The sequence below is a fragment of the Diospyros lotus genome, chromosome 11, assembly GCF_014633365.1.
Source record: "Diospyros lotus cultivar Yz01 chromosome 11, ASM1463336v1, whole genome shotgun sequence".
Taxonomy (NCBI): domain Eukaryota; kingdom Viridiplantae; phylum Streptophyta; class Magnoliopsida; order Ericales; family Ebenaceae; genus Diospyros; species Diospyros lotus.
The window spans coordinates 28490680-28500530 of NC_068348.1; the positions used below are offsets into that span (position 1 = coordinate 28490680).

The window sequence follows — 9851 nt, forward strand, 5'->3', positions numbered from 1 at the left end:
CTCTCATAGACTCACCCACCCACAATGGTCCCCTCTCTCTCTCTCTCTCTCTTTATAGAGAGCAAGTAGTGAAGGCCGAACAGTGGCTTGCCATGGACTGGTTGGTGGGGTCAATTGCAGAGGCGACTAACGATGGAGCAGCCAAATGTGGCGGCTCTCTCTCTCTCTTTACAGAGAGTAAGTAATGAAGGTAGAACGGTGGCCTGCCATGGGCTTGCCGATGGGGTCGATTGCAGAGGTAACCAATAATAGAGCGGCCAGAGGTGGCGGATGACGAGCTGGGCTCGCAGTGGAGAGCAGATGTAACAGTTAGGTGCGGCGGTCGGAGGCATTGCAGCTGCTTGAAGCCACGATGGTTGGCCGATGGCGATCGGATGCAGCGACGCTTGACGACCATAGATGGCGATTAGAGGCGAGCATCAACGAGAAATGGTAGGTGGCTATGTTGGATGCGATGGTGGCTAGGGGGGGCGACAAACGACAGTAGGAAAGGCCACGACGATGGTCTGCGAGGGCCTAGGCTGGCGATAAGAAACAGTTGGTGGGGGTGGTTCGGCCGTGAATGAAGAAGAAGCAAGAGGAAAACGAAGATGGGAAGGAGAAAAGAAAATAGAGAAAGAAAAGAAAAAAAAAAGGAAAAAGAAAAGAAAATAAAAAGTATGAGAAAAAAAGAAAATGGGAGGAGTGCGTAGAAAATTAAGAAAAAAATTTAAAAATTATTCTAAAACTCAAGGAGTGTGCTAGAGGCTCGAAATGACATTTTTGGTGCAAGGAAGGCAACCAAAGAGACGACGCGGGTGTGAGCGTTCAATGGGTTTCTTTTTCAGATTAGTTGATATAAAAATAATTATTTATATTATGTGAAATAATGTAGAATAAGTATTGATCTAGTTAGATTAAACCCTTGATTGGTGTTATTTTAAAATTGATGGGTGAGTTTTGTGGGTCGGACCCATTTTAGATAAAATATTCTAGAAAAATATTTTTAGATAAAATATTTAAAGTTAGAAACATTAATTGATATTTAAAAAGTAAAATTAAGAACATTACACTTATAACATTTTTAAATAAAATATTTAAAGTTAGAAACATTAATAGAAAGTAAAAATATTTATAAATAAAATTACCTTAATTGATATTTAAAATTAGAAACATTACACTTATAATTTGTGTCTACTCTACCAAGGTAAAATAAAGAGTATCATAGACTAATTTTTTTTTTTAATTTTTTTTAAAGAGTATCATTCTAAATATTCTAATTTTAAAATCATTTAATACTTAATTTTTAAGTATTTTAAATATCAATAGTGTAAGTTTTAAAATATTATGTAAATTTTAAATAAAAAAACACAAACAGTGTAAGTTTTAATGTATAAGAACTTGGCGTTTATAATTTGATATGGATGATTCAACTCTAAAAGAAATAAAATCTCTTTTTTAAATAATTGATAATTAAATGTTATTTTTAGTGTAAAACTTTGTTCAAATAATGATATCAAAGTAGAAAGCTTAATTCGAAATTTAAGTGTTGAGTTTTTAGGTGTTGAGTCTTTGATACTTAAAGAAATGTAAAATTGGTTAATCTATTCTATTGAGTTACTTAAAGATGGAAATATTCAAAAAGAATTTATTTATTTATTTTAATTATATTTTTATTTTATTAATTCTATTTTTAAGCATAATAAAATATTTTTAAATTAAAATAATATAAAAATTAAATAATTCCCAACCACGCATGGTCGGGGAACACAAGGGTTCCCAACCACTCACGGTGAGGAACCCAAGGTTCTCCGACTCTAAACCGGGGTACCCCTTGTTGATGGCAACGACAGACGACGATTGATATGTATTATTTGATATTTAATTTTTAAATTAATTTGTTCAGATCGTAGAACACTTACTGTGCTTTATTATATATATTTAGTATTTTTTTATTATAAAATGTTAATAAATATACAATAACTTTAATTTTTATTTTTTGTTTAGTATTTGTATTTTTTTTTTTACTTGCTCTTATTTTATATGTTTGTTTCTTATTTGAGTTTTGTAGAGTATTTTATACAAATCAAATTATTATAACATAATATGTATAAATTATCGTGCCTTTAGGTATGGGTATATGCTAGTATATATATAGAGGGAAAGGGAGGGGGGCATGGAATGAAAGATAAGACCTTTTGTCACGCCATTTAAAGCTTCGAGTAGGTTAAGGATTATATTTTGAATTACATAATATAATTAAAATATTTCTTATTTAAGGTGGTGACACATGATTAAAATATTTTTCATTCAAGACAATGAGGTGGCACAAGACAGTGAGACACGAAGGTATTTTTATTATTTATGATATATTATATAATTTAAAATATAATTAAAAGGTAACAATAACATAGTCCAATGACGCTTTTGCATGTTTCAATGTCTCTTTCAGTAGGTCATTAACTCTGTTCCCAGCATGTTTCTGTGTCTCTTTCACTGGGTCATTAACTTTATTCCCAGCCATGCAGAGGAGTGACTCTTAAATTGCATACGTAGCGTAGGCTGTTTCCTTATCTTGTGTTCACCACGTCTCATCTCACCACAAATTACAAAAATTTCCCTCAAATTGCCTTATCAACCAACATATATATATATATATATATTATGAAATCACGATCACTTCATGTGATTAGTTTTGGGTGGCTCAAAATTAAATCCTCTAAATTCATTTCCAATTTTTTTTTTAAATTTAAATGTCAAATCATTTAGGGTCATCATCGCATTAATTATAAAAGTATGATGCGATGCCTAAGCTAAGAAAGTCTTCTTGTGGTTTAAAATCATATTTCAACCAAACTTGATATGATGAAGAAAGTAGAGATTTCATTGCTCCCTCAAAATTTTTTTGAACAATGATATAAATGATATATATATATATATATTACCAAGTTAGAAGCCAATTTGTATTTTTACTTACCCAAAAGTCAATTTTTGTTGAAAATAAATCATTCAATATATAGGGCCATAAATATATTGTTAAATGTGTAATGCTATCTTAAGGTTTAGCCAATTCAAAGTGATCTATAAAGTTTATTTTTGGACTACTTGGTATTAAACTATCATGAAATTAATGTGTAGAAACATAAGTTATATTTCTAAATTGATGAGGGGCCAATTTAAAAATATTAGAAGTTATTATTAACTGTTATATAAAGGGGTTATGGTCTCCAATTGAAAAAATAGTTTTGATATCTCTGCATCCCCATCAACAAAGAAATTCTAAAAAACTAAAAATCAATTGGAAGATTAAAATACCCATTTTTGATCAATCATCATAATGGATACATGTACGTTTCCGTTTGTTGTTTATTTCATTCTTAGTGATTTGACATGAATGTTCTTGGAATTTGAATAATAATTTCACAATTTTTTCATCTCAAAAATGGTGAAACTTAAGTTAGAAAATAAAAAAATATTTAAATGACCCCCTCAATTTTTTTAGTTAGGCTGAGTGAGTCTAAAATTAAGTTTTGGAGTAAATAAACCCAAACCTTTTTATTTTTTTAAGGGCCAAATAAACTCAATTTGTTGCCTTCTCCCATGCGTGATTTACATGCCTGAAACTATTGATCCCTTTGTCAAAAGAATAACTCTTTTTAGGCTTAGAATAAAAACAGTCGACCTTTTAGTGAATTGTCATCATAGTATTTTCATACTTTTTATAATTTTTGTGTCAGTTCAAAACTTGTCGACCATCACTTTGACATATTGAAAGTTTTTCAAAATTATCGACTTATTTGATAAAATAGTTGATCATTTGCATGATATTGTCGACTTGCAAAATTCGTCGATTGAATTTTTAAAAAAGTCAACAATTTTTCTAAAAATATTGAAAGTTTGCCTTAATGAAACCATAAAATTCTTGATGAAATCATTCAACTATTTTTTTGAATTATTGTGTTGGCTTACTTTTCATTACATTATTAGGAAATAATTTGCAGTTTACACATGAACAATAAAGATAAAGATAATTTGATAAGAATTATATTTCACAATATATTTTATGGCATTCAAAGGACTAGTAAGTCATTTCATTACAAAACACACTTCTTAAGTGGTGTTAATACCATCACAACCACTTTCAGTTTATTATATCCAATGCTACCACAACTTTTACTTCATTTCAAGTAAAACTAAGAGTTACAAATACAAATATAATTCATGAACACAATAAATAAAAAATCAATACATAAACCCTCGGCATATATTTGTTACATTGATCTCTTTTCTCCTTCATTTTTCTTCTTAAGTTCAAAATCTTCAAATTTTTTTCAGTGTCACCTTCATCTCTCGACTTGAAGCTTGCCCTTTTATTTTCTTCATTCTCATTCTTTAGAGTTTATATCAAACCTTAGCTCATTTATCATTTCCACACACCTCATTGTAAATTTAGGATCATGCAACTCAAAAAATCGACAACATATAATCTAAAAAGAGAAATAAAAAATAAAATCAAATAATTTTTTTTCATACAAGCTTCTTATTAAATTATTGCATACAAGCTTTTTGCAAACAAATACATTGCAAGAGTAAAATCTTATGTCTGGATTGCTGATACTTAGATATCCATCTTGGTGTCTCATACCACAATGGCAATACCTAACACATTTCTCGTAGTTGAAGTTAGGTCAATTACTATTCTGATATCGTCGTGATATAGTAGAAACACTTGAACTCGATCTCGTTGGTGAATCCATCGATTATGTGATTTTTGATTTTGAGTGGAAGATGATAGAAGTTAAAGTTGCGTTTTCTTTGCATTTTTAATTTTTAATTTTGAGTTTTAAATTTATTTTTAATTTTCTATTTTGATAGTTTATTTTTAAAAAACTAAAAACGTGTTCTTTTTGTCATTTTAAAAAACTGTTTCTTAAAACAGAAAATTAGAAAACGCGTTTACTTTAGAATTTTGAGAAAAATTATTTTATAATATTTTATTCAATGAATTTGATTATTAAATGATAAAATTAACTATTTTTAATAAAATTTTACTATTAAAATAAAATAATAAATTTAATTAATAAATTACTAACATTATGAGTTAATTTATATTAAATATTATTATACATGTGTAATATACTTAATAATATATTATATGTTATCCTATATTTTTAATTATAATATAATTATACTATATTTTTTAAATTTTAAATAAATATATAATTTTATTTTTGAAATTTAAGAATTTTTTTTTTCTTTTTTGTTTTAGAGCCATGGAAAATGAATTGTATTTTTTATGTTTTGCACTTAGAGATTGTTTTGGCTGAAAACAATCAAGTTGTTTTGGGTTTCTTTTATAATTTTTTTTTCTTACTTTTGAAAATGATAAAATAAATACATTTTTATTATTTTTAAAAACTAAAAATTAAAAATAACCTAAAAATAATAAAAAGAACGTAACGTGAGGGTTTTGTTTTGGATGGATGATGAGCTACATTCAACTTTTCTTTTCTTTTATTTATTTTCCTAAGGTTAGCTGCGCTTGAAAGTAACACATGGTAACAGGCAACAAAAATTGGGTTGGGTTATGGTCCAAAACTTAATTTGTAATTAAAAAAGTTGAGGTGGCCATTTGAACTTTTTCCCGTTAAAAAAATATGAAGTAATTAAAAGATATTACTAATGTGAATAGTTTTACGTGAATAAAGTACATACAAACCATCCCAATACATAGCTGCATGCACACTCCCTTACACTTAAGCCTCAAATAGCACACATGATACTAATGGCTCACCGTAGCACAGACTTGCCCACACGTCTTGGCACACTAACAACGAGTGGAGTGCTAAAGTTTTGTGATCGATATTAATAGAATTAACCTACTTTGCCTCACCGAATTATCAAGGGACTTAACGAAGAGTGTCAAAAAGATCAAAATGTCATCGCTCAAATTACAGATTTGTAAAATATGTCATGCCTTGCCCGCTACTCTCTCCTCTCTCCATGGCTATCGATACAACCATCGACTGTCGCTATCTTCGCCATGCCGCTGTCACTTTGCCTCGTTAATAGTCATTGAGGCAATGCAATAACGATCAATGAGGCGATGACAGTAGAGTGGCAAAGTGAAGGCAACAGGAGTTAGTGGTTGCATCGGTGACCATGGAGAGAAGAGAGAGCAACGGATAAGGTAGTAGCAGATTTTAAAAATTTGCAATTTGGATGAGAGTATTTTGGTCTTTTTGACACCCTTCAGTAACTCGGTTGATATGTCAGGCAAAATGGCACTGCTAATATTAATAACATAAAATTATTAACACATTTTCTCATTTTTTTTTATTTCTAACTCATTAAATTGATTAAGATGTTTTCTTCCTTCATTTCTCTTCACCCTTCGCTCCAGTACTTCTTTCATAGATCTCTTTTTTGGGGATTCAATGACTTGGTTAATAAGTTTGTTTAGTGCATGTAATTTAAAAATGAATAATGTTGTGAGTTATGAGTAGTGTCATCAGTCATGTGGCGCCTCTTCACTGAAAGAGATTAAGGAAATTATGTGTCATTATCTCATTTACTTAGTACCTCCTCCAATAAGAATGTAACACACGTCATGACTTCTAACATTACTCTTTATAAATACACTTATATATCAGTTAGTATTTCTTTCTAACATTTATATTGAAATTCAAGATAAATTTTCTGTGGGTTTTTTGTAGTTTAAAGTTGTGGAGAGAAAGATGAATAATTGGACAAGTATTTGGTTGAAAGATAAAGTATCTCTTACTTTGTATAAAGTCCCTTTTATATCATACAGAATATTAATATCGTTCGTTCAGTACAGTATATAAAGTTTCCCATTTACAAGAACAGGTATCGAATTAAATTGCTGTAACACTTGGTGCCCAAAAACAGAAGTCTGTTCGCCATCTCGTAACAGCAGATGGGGGCAATCATGGCTTGTTCATGTGAACTGCTGACCCCAGCCTTGATTGATGCAAAACAAGGAAACCCTACAATACAAACCTCCAAAATATAGACCCGTTAAGATATATATGTACTCTCAACTTTGCTGCTTGCTCTGCAAATTCTCACACATATACATACCCAACAAAAGAATTAACCCCTATTATTATCTGTATAACTGGCTCTTCAAGTAATGCCGTAATTTTTTCAGATTTTTAAGGAAATCAACAGGGACTATACCATATATAGAGCAGAGAGAAAGCACAGCTGCACGAGTCTTGATCAGGGTCCTAAAACAAGACAAGGATATCTTGAGTGGCGTTTTTCACCTTCATAAACGATCGAATCAAAGTTATTGTTGCTAACTAAACTCGACTAGAAAGAGAGAAGGGATTGATGAGAGCAGGGGTCATGGGGCCTAATGGGGGCTGTCATTGTCCCTCGGGCTGGAGCAGCATTTGATGCATTTTGGCAATACTATAACGAGAGAAGATGCCTCTCCAATATGCAAATCCATACCCATCTCCCTCCTCCTCGTCATCTGCACAATCCCCTAAAATTCTTCTTCACCATTCTAATAAACTCTATGTTTGGGAAATCACACACTGCTGTCTAGTACATATCACATCAGTAGTAGACAGTTCTTTCAATAAAAAAAGGATCTTTTTCTGCCCTTATGAAGCAAGAAATTTCATACACTAATTAATAATATTTATTTGAATTTTATAATATATATATATATGGCTGAATGCAGATATTTATATACTTGTTCTGGGTTCTACTTACACTGTATTGCATCTGAAGGGGCGTGATGAGAGAGAGAGGTGTAATTGTGCAGATAGAATTTTGTCATATTATGGTCGAGTAGTAGCATTCTACACGTCCTTAAATTTTGTCTCTTTAGACTGCTTATGCTTGGAAGAAATGAAGTCACGTGAAGCCTTTCTAGGCCTCTCCTTTCATCTCTTCTCTTCTCTTCACCCTTTATAAGATCTTTGGCTCTTTTAGTTTTGCCCTCTTTTTGCCATTGCACATCTCTCTCTCTCTCTCTCTCTCTCTCTCTCCCCATGAGTACTCCTGTCTACCTGAACTCACCACCTTCTCCTTTTCCTTTCTTAGAATTGAAAGAAGATCATCCACAGCTCCATTTCTTCATTCCACCAAGCCAAGCTGCTGCTTCTTCTCTCTCGTCGCCTATTTTCTTCGACACAACTAGAGATCCGCAGCAAAAGAATGATCAGCAGGTCTAGATTAATTTGCAGTTTTGATCAAATTCTTCATGTTACACGATCTCATCTTGGGTTATCGAAAAGTTGTTACTTATACTGGCCTTTTGCTAATTACTTTGTCTGTGAAATAACACTTAAAAAAGCTATCAAATTCTTCGTGTTTCGCTCTCATCTTAGGTTATGATCCGTGTTATATACCTATAGATATGATATTTTCTTGATGATTATTTGTGATCTTAGGTCAACAATTATGAATACAGCGAAGAAGTACAATTTCCGCTATCTTAAGCTTAACGTAATTAGTGTTAATATATTTGATTGATCTTCAATGTCTTGTTTTTTCTTGATTCAGGCCAATTACAAGTACATTTTGCATGGTGGATCAAGCGATCATCAAGTGATCGCGTCTTCCTCAGCTCAGCCAATGGTTGGATCCTCTGAATACAGCCATGAATTCTCCTCTTGCAAGCTTGACGGGGAAGCTAACAAGCCTGCAAAATGGATGTCTTGGAAGACGAGGATGATGAACTCGGCGGCAACTGATAAACAAGAGATGATCACACCCAAGTTTCATGATCCGGAGCAGCACAAAAGTGGATCCAATTCTCCTAATAATGGTAACAACACCGTTCGTGTCTGCTCAGATTGTAGCACGACGAAAACCCCTCTTTGGAGAAGTGGCCCTCAAGGCCCCAAGGTCTGTTTTTCTCTCCCTTTTGTGCCATTCGCAATCACTATTCTTTTGAGTATGAATACTAAATTTAAAATTTCAGGAACACATTTTAGTTGAGTTCTCAATGTACCCATCTTGCACAAATCTTATTTTCCATCTACATAACCCAAACATGGAACATAATTTTTCATATTTCTCCATGAATAAGTACTGCAAAGCTTCCTTTTGGATTTTAGAAACACTACAAAAGAACACTTTTTACTTAGCGTCGACGAATTCAGCATCACAAAAAAAGCTCTTGCAACAAGCTCGTTTTCTGACACAGTTGTTTTGATCTAAATTCATCATCTGGAATTTCTTTCTTGGCATATAATATGTCGTTACAGTCACTATAATAAGAGTTATAAAACCATCACAGAAGATGGGGTTATGAAAGAAATAACCAACAACTTAGAATTCATATAATTAATCTCACCTATTGGAATTAAGACTTAGTATATTGTTGTTATTGTTGTAGTCGCTATGCAATGCCTGTGGGATCCGACAGAGGAAAGCGAGGCGAGCCATGGCAGCTGCAGCAGTGGCGGCTGCCGCCACACAAAGGATGGTCGTTGGCCCGGACAACTCATCAACAACCAGGCCTCACAAGGTGCAAAGCAAGGAAAAGAAACCACGCATGGGCCACCAGTACAAGAAGCCATTGTTCAAGCTGCCTGGGTCTCCTCAATGTGGGGAGAAGAATGCCTTGAAGGAATTTGCTTTAAGTTTGAGCAAAAATAATTCATCTTTGCAGCAATCTTTTCCTAAGGATGTAGAAGAAGCTGCCGTCCTTCTAATGGCCCTGTCCTGTGGCCTTCTTCAAAGTTGAACTAAATGTTTCATTTTTTTTTTCTCTTCTTAATTTGCTTTTGTTAATTTTGTTGGAGAGTAGAGAAACTATGTGTTGCTTCGTTAGCTATGTTCTACCCCATAATCTTGATCAATTCATAAGATAGGTATTAGTGAAA

At 32.5% G+C, this 9851-nt stretch overlaps 1 protein-coding gene across 1 annotated transcript; it reads left to right on the forward strand.

Moving 5' to 3' along the window:
- Positions 1 to 7952: 7952 nt before the first annotated feature.
- On the forward strand, positions 7953 to 9851 carry LOC127812648 (GATA transcription factor 21-like). Its single transcript, XM_052353135.1, has 3 exons — positions 7953 to 8186; positions 8524 to 8868; positions 9362 to 9851. Exons 1-3 carry the CDS (start codon positions 8010 to 8012, stop codon positions 9710 to 9712), a joined length of 873 nt encoding a protein of 290 aa, XP_052209095.1. The 5' UTR covers positions 7953 to 8009; the 3' UTR covers positions 9713 to 9851.

Bases quoted from the DNA above. Each gene is read 5' to 3' on its own strand.
- LOC127812648 (XM_052353135.1), top strand. From the start codon at position 8,010: ATGAGTACTCCTGTCTACCTGAACTCACCACCTTCTCCTTTTCCTTTC. The intron at 8,187-8,523 runs GTCTAGATTAAT...TTCTTGATTCAG, and splicing joins AGCAAAAGAATGATCAGCAG to GCCAATTACAAGTACATTTT. The intron at 8,869-9,361 runs GTCTGTTTTTCT...TTATTGTTGTAG, and splicing joins GTGGCCCTCAAGGCCCCAAG to TCGCTATGCAATGCCTGTGG.